Here is a 20,697-nt window from a genome sequence, read left to right as displayed (position 1 = left end):
ATATCTGTCTTAGTCAGTGTTCTATTGCTATGAAGAGACACCATAACCAAAACAACTCTTATAAGAGACACCATGACAACACCAACTCTTATAAAGGAAACCATTTAGTTGGCGTTGACTTACAGTTCAGAGGTTTAGTCCATTATCGTCAATAGGCATGGTAGCACACAGGTGGACACGGTGCTGGAGAGTTAGCTGAGAGATTTACATCTTGATCTGCAGGCAGCAGGAAGAAAGAGAGAGACATTGGACATGACTTGGACATTTGAAACTCCGAGGCCAAACCCCAGTATCACACTTCCTCCAACGAGGCACACCTACTCCAACAAGGCCTCACCTCCTAATCCCCTAATGACCAAACATTCAAATATATGTGCACATGGAAGCCACCACAAGATCTTTAACTAAATCTCCAATTCTGCTTCTTGAAATTCCTCTGTCTCACTGGAAGCCATGAATCCCAGTTTGGTATGGGGCTTGGTCCCTCAAGGATTAGGGTTCCTCAACAGGCAGCTGAGAGTGACAGTGTGCAAGTGAGTGTTAGCTCATCTGTGACACTCCTCTTTCTGAAGCCTGACCTCCATGTCCATCCAACTTCTTTGGGTAACTAAGGTCCTCCCTCTTACTAGCTCTCATTTCCTTTAATTCTACATTTTACTTTCTGTGTTACTCCCAAATTTATCACTCCAGTGCTTTTAAATTATTTTAGGAGTTGCGGGTGTAGCTTAGTCGTGGACTGCATAATAAGAATGCATGAGGTCCTGGATTAAGTTCCAAGAACCAAAAATTGATATATATTCTAAATATAATTACACACAGTAAGCACATAATAAATGCATACTGAATAAATATGTGCCTATAGGAATAATTCCAAACTCTAGTCTGACACTCCAAGGTATTTCAAAATCCAGCTGCTGGGGAAGGAGCTTCAGTTTTTTCAGAGATGCTGACCATGGTTGGTTGTCTATTCTCCAGTGGATGGTCCCACACTCATGCACTACTGTTGGCACAATTTGGGGATTTTAAAAAGAATACATGAATTTAGGAGGGAGATGGTTCTGGGGGGGAGTGGAGGACAGCAACTGGGGAGTGGATTTGATCAAAATACATTGGATAACATGTATAAAATAGTCAAAGAAAAAATAAAAAGGAATTTTAAAAGTATCTGTACAACCTATCTTTTCTAGACACATCTTCCACTTTCCTTCTAATGGGCCACTCCAAGAATCTTATATTCCAGGTTCCCTGGACCACTTGCTGTTTTCACTTTCTATTATAGGCTACTGCCTCCTGGAAATCTCACTCGTCTCTGGAAAATTCTTAGTTTTAAAAGCATATTTGCATCTTATCTGTTCAGGTTTCATCTAAGTATGACTGCATTGTGGCAGCTCATTGTACACAGCATAATACATTATATTTCAGCCTCTCCTTCTCAAAAGCAAGAACTTGCTTTTATTTTCTTTGACTCTTCAGTGCCGCCCTCAGTACACCTTACATTGACCGGTAAACTATAAACTCAGTAATAGTTCAGTGGATGAGGAGCCAGAAGGAAAGAGGTCCTCTCCACAAGTCCAGTTTCCTGTTTTTTGGAGAGTCCCCTTTCTCTTGTCCTCCTCTTTCCCCGCCCCCGTATTTTCAGCTCCACTCTATTTACATTTCAATGTCAATCCCTAAGCTGCACTTGACATTTGGAAGCTAAATCACTTACAGTTTGTTTCTCTCCAGCCTAAGGTATTCCGTAATAAAAGATTCCCTAACCTATTGGGGTGCATAGGCATGAGGCCCGAGGCTCGTGATAAAAGGTATGTTTTTCATCTTCCCAGTTGCTTCGAGATTTCCCCCATTTTGCCGCACACTGGTAGGACAAACATCTTCATTCCCTTGCATTCCTCATAATCTTGACATAATTATCTGTGACATATTGATTTAAAGTGCCGCTACAGGAAAGGGAACAGGAATGTTTCGCTTGGCCTTCTGGGAGTTGTAGTTCTAATGGCACCCGGGTTGCCTGGTCGGTCCTAGAACTGTGGACTACAGCTCCCAGGCCTTCCTAAGCCCCTACCACACAGGCTCAAAGCCACAAACCAGTAGGAGGTGGCTGTATTGTATCTATTGTATCCCTTGGCTGGTGCATTTTTACAATTCTCTGGACGTGAAATTGAGAGTGAAAAGCATGGCAGATGAACAAGAAATCATGTGCAAACTGGAAAGCATTAAAGAGATCAGGTAAGCTCTTCGCTGCTTAATGCAGCATCTATCCACCCTCCGCGATTTCCCCCTCCCTTCCCGGGCATCCCTGGGTGCAAAGAGAACTGTTTTTCTGTGGAAACTATCTATTGTTGAGCTACTTGCAAAGAGGAGCGGGAAAGGGGCCCATTCATCACAGTTTTAAAGATGAGCTGAAGAATGAGGGGGCAAATGTAAGTTGAAATGGAGTCAAGAGGAGGTAGTTAGTGGAAGTGTGTGTGTGTGTGTGTGTGTGTGTGTGTGTGTGTGTGTGTGTGTGTGTGTGTACCAGTCGGAGGGAAGGAGGGGGAGATGACGATATAGCTGAGATAGAATAGAGGTAGACACCAGGAGGAGCTGGTCACCAGCTATATTCTTTTTGGTATGGAGACGAAAGCTGGCGTTCATAGACACATTAAAAAAAAGTCTGTTTAGTATAAGTCTCTTATCGCTTCTTGCTTTATAAAAGTTGATGATTCTGCATTCAGCTTCATAACCCAGAGCTTGGGAAAGCCTTTTGAGAGCCAAGTTTAGCTGACCTGGCTATTCAGTTTGCAACTTTGCTGTGACTATTGGCTGGAGATGCAGACAAACCTCGGGAGGTGACTGCTTTTGTTTTCCTGAAACTATTACACTTTTTTCCTATCCTGAGGTTGAAAGGAGGTTGCAAGCTATGGGAATGTGAACAAGAGCTGGAGGTCTGGCAAACTTGGGATTGTCACACCTTCAATAGGCTACTCTGCAAGCAAGTTTTGATATTGCTGTGAGATTCAAACCCAGAAAACAGTAGTACTATGTTGACTATGTGGGTCTCCCCTGCTCTACCTAAGTCACTGCATCTGGAGTGTTTTTTCAGATATATGGAGAAAAAAAGAAAAAGAGACATAGAGCTTATTTTTTAAAGAAATTAGGTCATGAGATTTAATTCTGACAAATTTGACCAGAGATTTAACCTCTGGGATATGTGTATGGCATCTCCATATAGCAGTGGTACTGAAGAATCTTGATTTCTTCTTCCTCTTGGATGGATTGTGTCTTTCCTTTTGCAAAGCAAGGAGAATGATCATTTATTGAGCCCCTGGGATGCCAGGTTTGCCCCCCCAACCATTTTGGCAAGTGTCCTATGACCTTTGTCATAAGTGGAAAAATGGAGGTTTGGAGAATCTGAGCAAGTTCTCATATTCACGAAGCTTAACAATGCCACAGTTTGCAGGGAATGGAGTCTGCCTACAAAGGCTCTGTTCTTCTCTTTCCCACTGAAGGGTCTCTGGTGTCTTTTTCTACAAAAGCATCCCGAGATAGGAAAGAGACTTCTAGGTGCAGGAGAATGCTAAGGGCGCAGCTAATAAAAAGCTTAGGCCTTTGAGTAGAACGCTTTTAATTCCAGTCTTCTACTTTTTGTGGACTTTAAAATAAGCTTGGCAGAGGCAAGTGGATTTCTGAGTTTGAGGGTAGCCTGGTGTACAGATTGAGTTCCAGGACAGTCAGGGCTACACAGAGCACAGAGAATCCTTGTCTTAATAAGAAGTGTGTGTGTGTGTGTGTGTGTGTGTGTGTGTATGTGTGTGTGTATGTTTGTAAATGAACTTATCTTATTTGCATAAAAGGACTATTTTGGATCAAGATCATTAATCTCTAGTGAAAAAAGACTCCTTTCATTGAACACCAAGTCAGGAAACATGACTTCTATTCCCCAATCACATTAGATAGTAGCCAGAGAGATTTAGAAAGAAGGCTGAAGTTCTAATCTAGTAACATGGGCATACCACTTGGTTGTCAAGAAAGACCCAGTGTAAAAATGGATTCCTGTTCAGAGTATAAGAAGGCCTACTAAGACAAAAGATTAAAGTGAGATCCAGAATATCCAAATTTATTGAAAACTTTCTCATCATACCAATAAATCTACTTGAATGAGAAAATGAAGAGATGCCAATATTAATAAACCCAATAATCTAACTGGAGTTTTAAAATACACATCCTGAAAATCCTTCAGTAGGCCCTACAAACACTGGGAGCATATAAACATACAAAAGTCACAGTGCAGGTAACTGTGGACTTTTAAACAGTGTTGAAAATGTTAAGACTACAGAGACTTTTATAGTTGGATTATGTGCCAATTTGCATTATATTATTGTCATGACTCTATGAGAGCTAGCAGGTACAATGTGTTGGTTTGAATCAAAATGTCCCCAGTAGGCCTAGGTATTTGAACACTTGGTTCTCAGTTAGTGGTGCTTTTTGGAGAGATAGTGCAGCCTTGCTAGAGGAAATGTTTTGCTGGGAGTAGCAGGTCCAGGGAATGGGCACTACCAATTTGCTCTCTCTCTTTCCTTTTTGAGGTTGAAGATACTTCTTACCTTCCTGTTCTTGCTGCTTGCTGCCATATCTCTCCTGCCACTATGGACTTTCCTTCTGAAATCATAAGTCCAAATAAACTCTCCCTTAAGTTAAAAAATGTAAAATCAAAGCAAATAGATGAGCCCTGACAGCAGGAACAAAACAAACAAAAACCCATGAAGATGGTGGGGGGGGTCCTTTTTGACAACCGAAAAATGCAACAGATAGGTTCAACAGTAAAATGGAACAGACAGAAAAAAATGAGTCAGCTTAAATCTAAAGCAATAGAGATCAGTGTGAGATTATAACAAAACTTTAAAAATTCTCACAGGAGAGACACAGTACAGAATGAAGAAATAGTAGAGAAATAAGAACTAATATTGTCCCAAACTAAGAAAAAAAATACCTCTAGGTTCAAAAAGCTAATGAAACACTAATAGAACAAACAGAAAGAAACTTACTCCAAGGCATATTATAATCAGTCTTCAGACAAAGAAGGAGAAAGAAACAACCTTGAAAGAAAGGCAGGTGACAAGAACTAATCCCCTAATTATATCTACAAGGGAGAAAATTAGCATGGAAAATTCCTCAAGAGAAAAATGTCAAGGTCCTAGTGGAAAGAGGTAGAGCATTGTCAAGTACTGAAGGGAAAGAAGTGCAGAGCAGAATGCTATGCGCAGTGATAGTATTATACTTTATAACTGACGGCATTCGCAGATGTTGGAACTATCAGCAGATGTACTGTGAAAGGATGACAAAAGCATTTCAAATAGAGACTAAAAAACTCTGTAACACCAGGAAGCACAACCTTAGTAAGCAAAAACATGATAGAATTGACTTTACTTTTTCTTTTGAGTTTTCTTATTTATGTTTGGTGATTGAAGGAAATTTATTTTTTATTATCGTGTATTAATGTATAACAATTTACAGTGACATTTCACATATGTATATAATGTACTTTAATCATATGGACCCCTACACCCACTCTTGTCCCTTATCCCCTGGCCCTCTTCTTTCCCATCAGACCTCTTTAAGTAAATTTTCTAACATAATTATAACATAATCTCAGTGTATGTGCAGGGATATTTATGATATTTTATGAATAGGTAAATTTAAAGAGAAATAAAATAGCTAATATATTTCACTAAAGCTGGTGGTGTGATGTTAAAAGATACTGATCAGTTCTGTGTATATATAATGTATTTCTGAATACAAACACTAAAATATTATGCAAAAAGATGTGCTCAAAAGTATTAAAAGTAAACAGAATGCTAAAACATGTTTAGTTCATCCAAGAAAGGTGGGTTAAAAAGGTAAAAAGAAGCAAGCAAGAAAACAAAATCCCAAACAGAAAATAAACATGATATATAAAGTTAAAAGGAAGATGCATTTTTACATGTAAATACTTCTATTGTAGATAATGTGGGGCTGGAGATATATCTTATTGGTTAAGAGTGCTAATTACTCTTGAAGAGGACCTTGATTCATTTGTGGCTCACCACTGCTTATAACTCCAGTTCCAATGTTCTCTCTGACGTCCATGGGCATATGCATGCATGCAACATGCGAAACTCACACAATTACACATATACATAATTAGAAATATATTTTGTTATTTCATGTATATGGATGTTTTGCCTACTTCTGTGTACCTCTAGTCCCCTGGGACTAGAGTTAAAGATGGTTATTAGCTGCAGTGTGGGTGCTGAGGATGGAAGCATCCAGTGCTCTTAACTGTTGATCATTGTTTCAGCCCTCAAGTTAAAAGAATGATAAATAATTCAAAGACAACTAAAGAGAGTTTTGCATAATGAATTTCTAAAGAACAATTCAGTTATATATTGTCTATAACACACTCACTTCAAAATAATGATAGTGGCAGATTTTGGGTTAAAAAAGATAACCTGCAAACAACAAAAAGAGGGCTGTCTCAGTGGGACAAGGCACTTACCATGCAAGCCTGGCAATCTGAGTTTAATTAATCCCTGAAGCCCACGTAAAGCGTATCCTCTATTCACATGATACATGCTTGTAGTGCCATTATCAAGTGTCCTTTATAAAAACGGATAATCCAATTAACGTTCCACTATTCACAGTTCTTCAATTGCTCTAAATTATGATTACCATTATTTTAATAGTCTTATTAAAAGAACAATCTGTTTTGTTAAAACATTAATGTTCTTGTACTGTAGTAGCAACAATGGTGGCGTTTTCACAGAGGCCTAGAAGAATGCATCTTTAATTTGATTATTATACACACCAAAGGCATAATTACCCATGGAAAAAAAGGTGTGAGGAATGGATTCGCCCACAGACTGTTTTCCTTGATCATGTGCCCAGCAGAAACTCTACTGCATTTCAGTTCTATGTTTCAAAAATCTGCTTCCAAATTACACATTGGTCTATTTTTTGTATTGGTTTCCTGGTCTTACAGGTAATGGCCAAGAAAAAAAGGCAGGACATGAATGAAACAATAAAAAATGTAACAGAAAATAGGAAAAAGGAGAAAGGTAGTGTTGTTGCCATAACATGAATGAGAGTCTTTCACTACCTCATGTGTGTGCCAATATATCTGCAACATGCTCTTGTTGCCAATGTATATATGTCTACATAGCATCCCTTTCCAAGCTTCAGCCCTCCATGCACACCACAGTCTACTGGGCTTGCCAAGCTGGATGCTCTACAAATCCAGAAAATCTTGACCAACTTATTATGACTTCATGGCTCTTCACTGCTATTGAGCTGCTCCCCTGAAAACTCATTTTAATATTGTTATTGTCATTCCTGTTACATTTACCTCAAATTGAAACCTGAAATTCAGAATTGACTTTCTATTTCTACCTTCAACATTTCACTCAAATTCCTGTCCTATTCTCTACCGCCACTCTCAGTGCTTGTTTCAAGTCTTCATCATTATCCTGAATATTTGTGATATTTGTTCATTTCTACCTACAGAATTATTTCTCTGCTTCTTGTCTCCTCTCTGCCTTTAATTCCATGCATATTGTTATGAGAATGACCTCCCTGAAATAGGTATGATGCTTTCCCTCAAATAATCCATGGATTTACCTTCTTGGATAGCAGTAATTTGAACTCAGAGGTCATTGCCCACTAGTGGCTTGGTTTGCATATAGCTTTAATCAATTGCTGGTAGTAGTTTTAATTTTTATTTAAAAGATATATTATCAATATGCTTTGCTTGAGATGGTAGGCATACTTTTGGGAAAGCATTGTTGCTGTTTGCTTTTGGTGTGTGTGTGTGTGTGTGTGTGTGCGCGCGCGCATACCTGTATATTTGGTCATGGTGTGAAATTCATTTTTTTACTAGGGATCAATTGCTTCATTCCGTTTATTCATTGGGCATACATTTGCCTACCATTTTACTATATGCAGTATATGCCACATTTCAGGTCCACCATTCCCATTTTACCTGTGACTACTCTTTTCTTTTACTTTATAGTTTAGCAATATAGAAGTTCATTTCTATTTCATATATTTCCATCCTCTAATATTTTGCCTGAATAGATCCTTAAGGCTAGATTGCTCTTTTTTCATTTTGTGCCTATGAATTCTATTAATTTTTTCAAGGAAGACCCAAATGCAATGTCACCTTTTATCCCAAACTTTCTCTATAATGATTCAAATAAAAGGAATCAGTCTGCCTAAGCTCCACAAAGAGATCTATGCAGCTTTTAATTGACACGTGTTCTGTCTTAGTTGGGGTTTCTATTATTGTGATAAAACACCAAGACCAAAAGCAACTCAGGAAGGAAAGGGTTTATTTTGCTCACACTTCCAGTTGTAAGCAGTCCATCCCAGATGTAAGTCAGTGTAGGAACTCAAGGAAGGAACTAGGAGGCAGGGACTGTTGCAGAGGCCATGGAGAAATGTTTCTCACTGCCTTGCTTCCCATGGCTTGCTCAGCTTGCTTTCCTACCCAAGACTACCAGCCTGGGGATGGCCTTATGTACAATGAGTTGGACCTCTCCCATCAATCGTCAGTCAAGAAAATGCCCTGCAGACTTGCCTGCACGCCAGTCCTATGGGGATGTTTTCTCAATTAAGATTCCTTCTTCCCAGATGACCCTAACCTATGTTGATATAAAAAGTAGCCAACACACATGTGCTCTCTGCTTGCTTTCTTGCTTTTTTTCTCCCTCCTTCCATCCTTCCCTCCCTTTGTCCCTCCCCCTCCCTCTCTTCCTACTCCCCCTTCCTCTCTGTCCATGGATCAGGATGTAAAGATCTTAACTACTGTTCCAGTGCTATGCTTGTTTTCTTGCTATGATGATAATGCACTAACCCTCTGAAGTTGTAAGCAAGTCCCCAATTAAAATGCATTCATGTATAAGAGTTGTCTTGGTCAATCTAAATGAAGTTGCCAATTAACAAGGGAGACAGAGCCCCAACTGGACATTTCTTGCCATCAAATGAAGCTTCTAGTACCAGGAATTAGTTACATCTGAGTTGGTGGCCAAAGAAGTCCCATGGGAACCCCCAAACAACCACTCCACAAACTGATAGCAAAGCCCCATTGCTGAAGACAACCCTTATCAACTCACTGAACATAAGGAGTTGAGCTAGTTCCTACGTAAAGCCCTCACCCCTATGGGCTAATGTTCTTGTTAGGTACTATGCCTGCTACTAAAGGAGAAACATAAATACCAACCCAGCTACAAATACATCAATCTACAATGATGCCCTGCCTCCAAGATATTCTAGTGCAATAGTAACACAAAGCTTGCGGGAGTAACCACCCAGTATTTTATATGTCTTCAGGCCCACTCCATGAATGTCTGAACCGAACATTCATAGGGGCAACTGGAATTGGAAGGAGTTGTGCCAGCAAACCTAAGTGTGTTACCTATGTTTCTACAGCACACAGACAGGCTGGAAGGGAATGAATTTGGGGATGGTGAATCCTAAAAGTAGGAGAAGGGACAGGAGAAAGTCAAGATTCTTGGCAAGCACCCGCAAGGCTACACAAGTCGGGGGGGAGGTCTGTGCAAGAAGAATAAATGTAAGTTACATGTGTCTTTCCTCCATATGGACATGATAGAAAGTTCCTTGGAGTGAGGGTTTCAGTGTCTTATGGGTCCAAGGGAAAAATAAGGGTCAAGAGATGGTCACAATCCCAGAAAAGCATCCACAATTCAACCAGGGCTGGGAAGGACTGGGTTTGGGTACACAGGTAGATTACCTGTATCTCTGCTATAAGTGGGCTGGCTAGTGGGTCCCTGGCAGTGAGAATTCCACTGTTTCATGAGTCTCAAAGGGAAGAAGAGGATCTGGGAGAAGGTCTTGTTGCTGTCTTTTTTTGACTGATATAGACTAGGAATGCCTTTGTCCCATTAATAGGCCATTATTCATATTATACTTATAAGATGGCATATGCTAATGATGCTATTCTAATATTAGTAGCCAGTATCATGCCTTAGAGAACACACATAGTACTTGTTTTCTGTACCATTGTGGTAAAGGAGATAATCATGGCTGAAGCATTGGGCAGAGTGGGGGAGTATACTGTCATTTGTTGGCTGCTCATCATGTGACACATAGCTTGGGAACTTTACCTGTAACTCATTTAATCCTTATCACATGACATGCGAAGTAGTTGGTATTATTTCCACATTAGTACTAAGTCAAAGCTGAGAAGCAAGTTAATCGGATAATGGCACTTTCTTGATACTTAAAAATTTAAGAATCTCTTTTTGACTGAGGATGAAAGACTTAACTCATCCCAGAATCTCAGCTGTGTGTTGATCTATTCCAACATCCCTAGATTCATGTAGGTCCTTCTCCCTCTTTCAGATTCAGCCATGTCAATCTGTCTTTAGTTGTTCCTTTAATGTGTTATGTCTTTCTGCTCTAGGGCCTTCGTTTATGCCATCCTCACTACCTGAACTGTTTTCCCTTGTCGCTCTGTACTCAGTGACAGAGGACAAGTGTTCAATAAATATTTGTTGGACATATTTGTGTGTGTGTTTGCTACTTAGTGTATATTCATTGAATATAGTAAAATGTAAATTTAATTGTTATTATTATCCAAAGGCAAAAATCTAGTGAAGGGCAGAACTACCATGTATACCCAGGAATGAGTTTAAAGTACATGTTCTTTCATGATGTGTAGCTGCCTGTACAAATGGGTTCTTGGCCCAACACTCACTCAACTTACTACATGAATCAAGGTAAGATATCACTCTGGTTATCAGTTTCCCATCTCTAAAATTGGGATACAAGTAGGCAGAGTTCCAGATGTTCTGTGTGTAATCTAGAAGAGGTTGAGAATAGAAGTCTAGACAGGAAGGGCTTTAGATAAGTAATTTTTCTTTTTTTTTGGTTTTTCAAGACAGGGTTTCTCTGTATTGTTTTTGGAGGCTGTCCTGGAACTCACTCTGTAGACCAGGCTGGCCTCGAACTCACAGAGATCCGCCTGCCTCTGCCTCCCGAGTGCTGGGATTAAAGGCATGCACCACCAACGCCTGGCTGATAAGTAATTTTTCAATGAAACTAAACATTGTTTCTCTATAAGATAGGTCAATAGCTACATCAACAGTTCTTCATACTCCAAGATAATGTAGTGTAGTGTGTGATATACAAGTATTGTATTTACTTTTGCATCATTATGTCACTGTTCCGGACATAAGCAACATAAGGGGAAATTTTTATATCAGCCAGACGTGCTACATGGTATGAGAGCCACCATCTACAAGTTTAAAGTTAAATTCATTAAAACAAATATAATTTATAACTCAATCCCTTAGTTATAGTAGCCACATTACATGTTCCCAACAGTCTATGTGGGCTATTGCTTTGGAAAGCACGCATACAAAACATTCTAGTCCCTACAGAAAGTTTATTGGACACTGCTTCTCCTGAATTCCTCTGAAGGTCACTGTTGCTAGCTACCTTTGATGGGAGACTTTTATTTGCAGTGAGAGGCTCTTCAGCATCTCTGGCCCATATCCATTAAAGGCCAATAGTGTTCTCCCTGGACTCAGTCCCACAGCTGGGACCTGCACCCTCCTTTGCAAATGTCCTGAGGGAATAAAATTTACCTCACATGTAACTCACTGGGCTTTTCTGTTTAGAAAGAATCTCCTAGTTCTTCCTGGGATGGCTCTAATCATCTCTGTCTGTTAGAAAGGGTTAGAAAGATGCATAGAAGGAAGGGCCTGACTCTGCCTCCCATTTCTATCTTCCACCATCTTCCTGTTGGCCTGTGTCCTGTTCTTGAGAAATTTCAGGAACAATACTCTGTATATGGAAAAGATAAGGCCCATTTGATGGTCTGGTTGAAGTTTGAGGCTCTGGTTGTCTCAGACTGCGAAAGAAAGAGAAAGATAGCTTAGAAAGAAAGGCCTAACTCCGCTTTCCATTTCTTTCTTCGTCCATCCTCCTACTGGCCTGTTTCCTACTCTTGAGAAATTTCAGGAACAAGACTTTGCAGATGGAAAAGATCAAGGCCCGTTTGAAGGCTGAGTTTGAGGCACTGGAATCCGAAGAGAGGCACCTAAAAGAATACAAACAGGAGATGGATCTCCTGCTACAGGAGAAGATGGCCCATGTGGAGGAACTCCGACTGATCCACGCTGACATTAATGTGGTATGTGGCTTATTACCTGGAGCCTATTTCTGGGCCCTTTAAGGATGAGGTAGTAGAAAATGTTGTTACCTTTCATTTAGACGTTGCTGTGGTCAGCTCAAGGGAGAAGGTACCAAGCTGCTGTGCCGTAGTTCTGAGGCCAGCTCTGGTTATGTCACTGACTAACAGCAATGGACAAGTCCTTCATTTCTGAGTATCATATTTTCTCCCTGTATTATGAAAGAGGCTAATTGACCTTCAAGGGTTCATTCGGTTCTGCCATGTTCACGGTCTGGAAGTCTGCAGCTTAAGAAGTAGCCAAGGAAAAGTGGACTAGATGCCTGCCTCTTGAGGATAGCTTTAAGTGCTCAAAAGCTTCCAACAAGACCGAATAGATCGTCTCAGTCTGCTTAGCAAAGTGGGGCTCTTGTTAGACTGCCGTTTGGAATATTGGGAATAAATCCTGAGCTGAAAACTTCCCTCGTTTGGAGTTCTTTGTAAAGAGTCTAGGCTTCTCTACTGGTTATTCCTTTATCAGGAAGTGGGAAGTGTTTACCTGTGAGGCCCTTTCTAACCCTTACAGTCTATGACAGTATCTTTTTCAAAATTCATTTTGATGGATCAGATTTTCTATTTTTGGCAAACTCATTTCTGCGGGATTATTCCTTTACAGAATATTGTCAGGCCTAGAATCCTTACAAAATATATAAATGAGGCTTGTATAATAGACTCTTTGGGTTTTATGTGATAGACAGCATCAGATTCTGGGTCTCCTGAAGGGAGCTGTAGACTTTACTGCAAGCTAAACGATGCTATAGAATCAATAGAATGAGTCATGAGTTTTCAAGAGTGGTTGCGAATCCAGGCCAGTAGATCTCAGAGGGTCAGCTGGAGAGCCTATTAGAACACAAACTGTTGAACTTTACTCCAGAGTCTCTAGTTACATATGTTAGGTAAGGGCTTGAGAATGTAAAATTCATAGTTCCTGAACGGTAATGCTGCTGCTGCAGCTTCTCGTAGGGGGTGTGGGGAGGGGTAGCAGGGTGCAAGTGGGGGCCTCGAGAAAAATGTAACTGTCATGAAGACACAAGTCTTTAGTTTTTATGTCGGTTTTGTCCGTAGAAGTATTCTTGTGAATAAGTCCTTTCTTCTCTGAGCTTCAGCTCACTGTCCCCGAAAAGTGAAGATGATAATCTAGATGAGGTGAGCTAGGTGATCTCTGAAGGCAGTTCCAGCTATCAGGTGTTATTAATTTGAGTAATTCAATCACCATTTTATGAGCTTTTACCCTGTTAATTCCTATATGAAGTGCTTCACATGAATTTGATCATCGAATCTTTCTTAAGACTACACGGGGTATGCACTATTAACCTTTCACTCTCATAGTGATGAAGAAACTGAGGTTTTATCAGTCATGTAGAAAAGACACAGAGAACTTGAACATGGATTGCTCTCCCTCTGGAGTCTGTGCTTTATCTGTTCAGCTATAAAACTCCTTTGAAAACTTTGGGATATTTTCTCTTTCTATCTTGCTCTATTTTCCAGATGGAAAACACCATTAAACAGTCTGAAAACGACTTAAATAAGTTGCTAGAGTCAACCCGGAGGCTTCATGATGAGTATAAACCATTGAAAGAACATGTGGATGCCCTGCGTATGACATTGGGATTGCAAAGGCTTCCTGACTTGTGTGAAGAGGAAGAGAAACTCTCCTTGGAGTAAGCTGCCTGCCCTCTGACCCCAAAGTAACACAATGTAACAGAAGGGAGGGGGTAAGGGTGGAAGGTGACACAGAGGACATGGATAGATACATGACCTGAAAGTCTGAGTACATAGTCCTATTCTTAGGCTTGTCAGTGGCTAATTCCTTGCATGACCCACAAGTCTCTATGCTGACATATTATATAAGAACAAGATGAGATGAAGATTAATAGGTACTTTCAAAATACTTTGTGAAATTTTTGACAATGTAAGAATGTTATCGTTGCGCTGGCATGATGGCTCAGGAGTAAAATGGCTTACCACCAACCCTGAGGTCCTGAGTTCAGTTCTTGGGACCCACGTGGTGGAAGGAGAGAACGAACCTCTGCAGGCTGTCCTATGACACGGTAGCATCATGTGCCTGCCTGCCCATACACATGCACAGATAAATAAATTTAATATAACATTTAAAAATTACTTACCTATGAATTTTAAGAGGTCACCTTTCAAGTTAGGGTCTAGAGGAGTATACAGAAATCTTTGAAAACATAAAGGATATGCTTTTTTTCTCTAGGACATAGCATGTCCTTTAATCTCAAGACCCCGTAATTAAAAACTAGGCTCATTTTAAAGATAGAGAGTTCAGCCCAACAGGCAGAAGTATATCCTAAAGGTACACCTGGTTGCCTGTAGAAGTATGAGCTTCCTGTTCCTAGAAGGATATAAGCATAGGCCTGGGAATGCTTAGTAAGAATATTGCAAATGACAATCAAATAGAGAATAGGTCTAAACATCTTGCTAGCCATAAGATTTCTTCATATCTGCAACTATCAGAATTAACAAGAAAAATGTCTTCCATTCCTACTGATAATGTGCCTAGTGCTAGTATTCAGGCATCTGTACCAGTCTGTCCTTGGAATTCTGTCAGGATACGCCCTCAGTGGCAGCCACTAAGAGCACCACCTGTGCACATTCACTATGTTCCCTTTTAAAAGGACCCTACCCCCCTCCCATAATTCTTTCTTTCTGTCTGTCTGTCCTCCTCTCTCCCTCTCTCCTCCCCGTCTCTCCCTCTTTCCTTTCTCCTCTCTACTGCTGCTTCTGTCTCTGGAGGCCGGTCTTCCCCCTTCCTTTTCCCCTTTTAATGATCCTTTTCCTTAATTAAAAAAACCCTCTGCTTGAACCCTGCTACCTGCATCTTTCTCTCACACACCGCTTTTCTTAAATTACAACACCTAGTATTAAGGGAAAAGAGCCATGTGTCATAGAAAGGGTAGTACCATTGTCGAGACGGTCCTAGTCATACAGCCTTTAAGAAGAGGAAAGGTTTTTCTTGCTTCCAAAATGATCCAGCCAATGTCTTTCATCCCCAAAGTTACTTTGAGAAGCAGAAAGCAGAATGGCAGACAGAACCTCAAGAACCCCCCATACCTGAATCCCTTGCTGCTGCAGCTGCTGCAGCCCAACAACTCCAAGTGGCCAGGAAGCAGGACACACGGCAGACAGCCACCTTCAGACAGCAGCCTCCACCTATGAAGGTGAGTAAGCTAGATTGGACCATGGAGGAGGCAGCATGTCCTGCAATGGGAAGCTGATATGCTGTTTGAGGTTGTGGCCTTATTTATTTTAGATCTTACTTAAACAATGTTTAACTGGGACACAGAGGATGGGATGCTATGTTGAATTCATGTTGCTTTTGTTGCTGCAAATTCCCAGAGAGAGTAGAATACAGGAAGCTTGGCAGGCACTGCTAAAATATAATTTTCTAAAGGTTAGAAAGCTAATATTTACACAAATAGGTAGTGAACATATCTCGTGAGTGAGGGATCCAGCAGAATCACGACGCAGATTCTAAGTACATTTGACAAACAGATGTTTACATGGTTGGAAGCAAATGCTGAAGTAAATTTGGAAATTTTTATGCTGAAATTATTACCTTTATGATTTCCTTTTCTTCCCAATGGAATTAATTTGCATTCCTACTAGGCAAAAACTGTTTGTGGATTATCAGTAGGCATCATAGAATCAGGTCAATAGTAAATAGTCAAACTGACATTTTACTAGAGTGGTTGCCCAGTAGATGATAACCTACAGGTAGAGTCTGACTTGTTATATGCTCTCATTGATGATTTCCTGGCATACACACATGCCAGATGATTTGTGTGTTATGTCTTTTTTCTGGTTTGGTTTGAGACAAGGATTCTCTGTGTCATCCTAGCTGTTCTGGGAACTCGCTCTGTAGACCAGGCTGGCCTCTAACTCAGAGATCCACCAGCCTCTACCTCCCGAGTGCTGGGATTAAAGGTGTATGCCACCATCTTCTACTTTTGTGTTGTATTTTAACATAAAACAGAGTTGAGTAATTGCAACAGACAACTTAATGTGAAAAGTCTAATGTTATTATTAGCCACCACATGGCTCAGGTAGTCAAAGCACTTATCATGTAAATGTGATGATCTGAGTTTGATTCCTGAATCACATGGTAGAAGGAAAGGACTAACTCCCACAAGCTGTTCTAGGAGAGAACTGCAAAGTTGTCCTCGGACCTCCACAGATGTACACACACACACACACACACACACACACACACACACACACACACACACACACACCACATATCATACACATACACACTGCACACACACATACACATATATCATACACACATACACAACGCACACACATACACACCACACACACATACATACACACACACATTTTTAATTAAAAATATTTTTTAAATTCTAAATATTTACTATCTTGTTCACTATAGAAAAATGCTTGCTAATTCATCTTGTCCAAAAAAATCGATAGTTCATGGGTGAGCTAATAATGTTGTGATGTAATGCTGCATAGACATGAAGTTCTTCTTTTATTTCTAAGTTTTAAATACAGTTTTTTCTGCACTCCTCTGTATGTTATATCCTTCGTTCCTATGGTCTATGGTCTCCAAGAGCACTATTTCTACCTGTATCTTACCGATAATTGTTCCCTCCAGATGGAAAATTACAATTGTTTTCTGGGCCCCTGAGTATCTGCAGTCTGAACCACTGCTTAGAAGAATCTGACTACACTAACTTTATTTATCCTGTCTACCCCCACCAGGCCTGCTTGTCATGTCACCAACAAATTCATCGAAATGCACCTATATGCCCTCTTTGTAAAGCCAAGAGTCGGTCGCGGAACCCCAAAAAGCCAAAACGGAAGCAGGATGAATGAAGAGAAGGTGAAGGGAGAGGCCTCTGTTGATCATAAGCCCTCCCCTTGACCAGAGTCATAGATGTCCTGATTTTCTAAAATCTGCCCTCCTGAGTTTCTATTTAATTTACTGGAAGAATAACCCCTCTCTCTTTGCTCTTATTTCTTTCTGCTCTTGGGATTCCGGGTTCAAGAACAGCTGTAATTTGGGTGCTAATGCCTGGGTCTCATGACCCCTTCTCTTCTGCTCACATCTCAACTACTGTCCTAGTTTGGAGCTGACTGAGGGGCAAAAGGCCCTGATTGACTCTTTCTTTTGTTCCTGAGGACTAGAGCCTAATGAGCTGCAGGGTATAAGGACTGGAGGAGGTCCATGTCTTGCTTTAAGGAAAGGCCTCTATGATTTCCTCCCCCTCTATTTTTGCCTTAGGTTCTGAAGGGACAGCAACTTTATTTTTTCTGGACATCCCAATGGGCTGAATGCATATATCTCCCCAATATTCAGCTCATCATTAAAGCCCACGAGTAACTTAGACAAGTGTTCTTTCTTATAGTAATTTGTGAGGCTCTGGTGTTGTTCTATAGTCCCAACAAAGTCTTCCAGTTATACTCAACTTTTTCATACCAGGCTGGGCATCTTGAGATCCCAAGATCTATGGGTCTTTCCCTACACTTTTTTTGTTCTTTGCTAATCAGTAGAAACTCCTCACAGTGAAATTATGGAGCCAGGCTCATGATACATGTCTCACCAAGTTCACTGCTTAATACTAGGTCTGATGACTATGGTATAGGAACTGCCTTGGGCTGAGAAATCCTTAGCTGAATTTAGCTTTGAATTTTGTTTAAAAACCATCACTAATACCTGCTCAGTGGTATATCATTGGGAGGCTAGAAGTGGATATAGTGTTACATGAATGCCAATCATATTATACATGTAAGTGGGTATGACTTTCCTTTTCCATTCTTTCCTCCCTTTGGGTCTTTCTTCAATAATGTAACCTCAGTTGAGGAAGTCATTGGTCACTCTTCTTCTGCAGGTTATGTAGGTGACCTCCCCTGCCCCCAGTAGTCACTAAGTTCTAAAGGCCCCACAATGCTCACTTCTTTATTAAAGCTAAGCCTCCTAGCCATGTTACTCTTAGATCTACGGGATATCATCAGGGCTGACTGATGAAAATGATTTAGCTCCAGGTCTATCCCTGGCTAGGGAGAAGAGGGAGAGATTTATCCCATTTTTCTTTAACTTTTGACTTTGAGTCATAATAATATGTGTTCCAAACATCAAAAATTCCTCTGCCTTTTGAAAGTAAGTGTTATGATATGATTTCATAAATCATTTTAAATAAATGTTCATTTGTTGAAATAAGTGCTAATTGGTTGCATTCTTTGTACTGGACAACAACAGCAACAATAATAATAGAGAGAGGAAATGAAAAAAGACTGAGTGGGCTATGGGGATGTGACCAGGAGCTGGAAGCATGTGGCTGGAGACAGATAGACAGATGGCTGGGCCAGTGCTACCTGCTGTGGTTATAGTGGAAGTGCAGGCCAAGAACAGGACCACAACACCGAGACTCACTATGGTTTTCTTAGACTAGAAAAGAAAACGGGGAGGATTGTGTCCATGCCACTACCTAAGTGAATGAAAACATGGGAGCATGGTAAAAGCAGACTCAACCAATTATTTAAGGCAGGAATTATGGCTCTCATAATCTTTCCACTCCTTCTTCCTCAGTATTCCCTGAGCCAAAGATGCAGGAGCTATGATGTTGATGTTTCTGTTGGGACTGGGTTCCCTACTAATCCACTGATTAGTGCACTGTGCTCAGTTGTTTTCTGTGATGTCTCCATTTGCTGTAAAGAGAGGCTTCATTGATGAAGAATGGTAGCTACACTGATCTGTGGTTATAAGGATTAAAGTGTGGTAAGGAATTAAGCTAGTCTACTAAAGTGGTGGTAATAGATTCTTTTCTCAAGTCCATGACCTCACTAGCCCCTGGAAGCTGGCTAGGTTTCCAGTATCAGGCACGATTTTCCTCCTGTTGAGTGGACCTTAAGTCAAATGAGAGAGCTGTCAGTTGCCATCAACATATGAATGGCACTTTTCACACCTTTGTGCTTATTTTGTCATGTAGCAATGCTTTCTTGTTGGACTCTCTTTGGATTACCAGCCCCAAATATTGGCATGGTTATCCCACAACATTGCCATGCCAGTGATTGTCATGGTTCATAGATGTTGCAGCTGGGTAGCACTTTCTAATTGCTTCCCTCTTGGCAGCTGGCAGCTTGCAAGTATTTTCTGGAACCACTGAAGCTAGACAGCATGGAAGAGGCTTTCAGGTCAGATCCAGTTTGAATCATCCTAATCCTGTGTCCTTTGTATGTGGTGTTTTCAATAACAGGGGCTCACCCTAAACTTCTGAGAGGCAAACAAGGGCCATATCAATAATCTGTATTGTTTTGGGAGTCACGTGGACTACCTCACCAACCCTTACTAGGGTTTGGTACCAGGGTTTTGTTAGCCTATGGTACTTGTAGGGAATATTGTTGGCCCAAGTAGCTTAACTGTGTGTAATTTTAGATAAATACAAAATGATGACTCCTCAAAACTTTATCAAACAACCTTTGTATTATTTGTCTCATGTTCCTCCTTCTTTTTGTGTATTGACCTCCCTACCATCTCCTCAGTTGGAGGTCCTCAACATTATTATGTTTCCCACCACTTCATATCACCTGTGTCTGGCTATCCTCCTCCCCACTCCCCAATGCTTCCTTTATACCTGGTTTCTGTAGTTAGTCCATGTTGTATAGTTACATCTGATGATAGGGAGCAAGAAACTAAAGATGAAAGAAGACATGAGGCTTTGTGGTCTCTAGGTCCATCCATTTACCTGAAAATGACATGGTTTTATATTTCTTTACAGAGTAGAGTATTAATTACTATGTTGTGTTGAGTAGTATGTTGTGTATATGCACAACATTTTTATTATCCCTTCATCAGTTGACAGACTTATAAACTTGTTTCCATTTTCTAGCTATTGTGAATAGAGCAGCTATGAACATGGCTGAGCAGCAAGTGTTTGTGGAGTAAGTTGTCTACTCCTTTGGGCATATGCCGAGGACTGGTAGACCTCAGTCATATGGTAGACTTTTGCTTGTTTGTTTGTTGAGGATTCTTCACAGAGTTCCTGAGTGTCTGTAGCAATTTGCATTCCCACAAACAGTGAGAATTCCCTCTTTCTGTAAACCTCCCCAGGATTTGTCGGTTGCTTTGTTGATCTTAGTCTTTCTGAGTAGGGTGAGAGAAAGTCTCAGAGCTGTTTTAATTTGCATTTCCCAGATTGCTAAATATGATGAACACTATTAGTCTTCTTTATTTCTTATATTGAGAACTCTGTTTCAATCTTGAGCCTATTACTAATGAGGTCATTTATTTCCTTGACTCTTTTTTGAGGGATTTTTTGTATATTCTACATATTAATCTAGTATCTAAATAATCTAATCTCCCATTCTATTGGTTTATTCTTTATTCATTTTATTCTTGCTGTACATTGAGTGTAGTCATTTGAGTGTTTCATGCATCAAATTGAGGTCTGTGATCCACTTGGACCTAATATTTGTGTAAGGTGATAGATGATGTGGGTCTAATT

The 20,697-nt window shown here is 40.4% G+C and overlaps 1 protein-coding gene across 2 annotated transcripts; it reads left to right on the top strand.

Moving 5' to 3' along the window:
- Positions 1 to 1,709: 1,709 nt before the first annotated feature.
- Positions 1,710 to 18,413, top strand: Zc4h2 (zinc finger C4H2-type containing). Of its 2 annotated transcripts, none has more exons than XM_013121298.3 (5): positions 1,710 to 2,226; positions 11,989 to 12,169; positions 13,694 to 13,866; positions 15,225 to 15,387; positions 16,955 to 18,413. In XM_013121298.3, exons 1-5 carry the CDS (start codon positions 2,174 to 2,176, stop codon positions 17,066 to 17,068), a joined length of 684 nt encoding a protein of 227 aa, XP_012976752.1. In that variant the 5' UTR covers positions 1,710 to 2,173; the 3' UTR covers positions 17,069 to 18,413. The 2 variants fall into 2 exon arrangements, with proteins under 2 accessions (XP_012976752.1, XP_005081202.1); XM_005081145.4 differs by having other exon boundaries at positions 1,718 to 2,226; positions 11,998 to 12,169.
- The last annotated feature ends 2,284 nt before the right edge of the window (positions 18,414 to 20,697 follow it).

The sequence above is a fragment of the Mesocricetus auratus genome, unplaced genomic scaffold, assembly GCF_017639785.1.
Source record: "Mesocricetus auratus isolate SY011 unplaced genomic scaffold, BCM_Maur_2.0 Super-Scaffold_100003, whole genome shotgun sequence".
Lineage (NCBI taxonomy): Eukaryota > Metazoa > Chordata > Mammalia > Rodentia > Cricetidae > Mesocricetus > Mesocricetus auratus.
The sequence above is the reverse complement of the archived record's forward strand: the minus strand, read 5'-3'. Positions and strand labels throughout refer to the sequence as shown.

What these genes read in the sequence shown, in the direction of transcription:
- Zc4h2 (XM_013121298.3), top strand. Translation starts at nt 2,174, where the DNA reads ATGGCAGATGAACAAGAAATCATGTGCAAACTGGAAAGCATTAAAGAG. An exon ending in GAAGAGAAACTCTCCTTGGA is followed by an intron (nt 13,867 to 15,224) that starts GTAAGCTGCCTG and finishes TCATCCCCAAAG; the next exon opens with TTACTTTGAGAAGCAGAAAG. An exon ending in AGCAGCCTCCACCTATGAAG is followed by an intron (nt 15,388 to 16,954) that starts GTGAGTAAGCTA and finishes TACCCCCACCAG; the next exon opens with GCCTGCTTGTCATGTCACCA.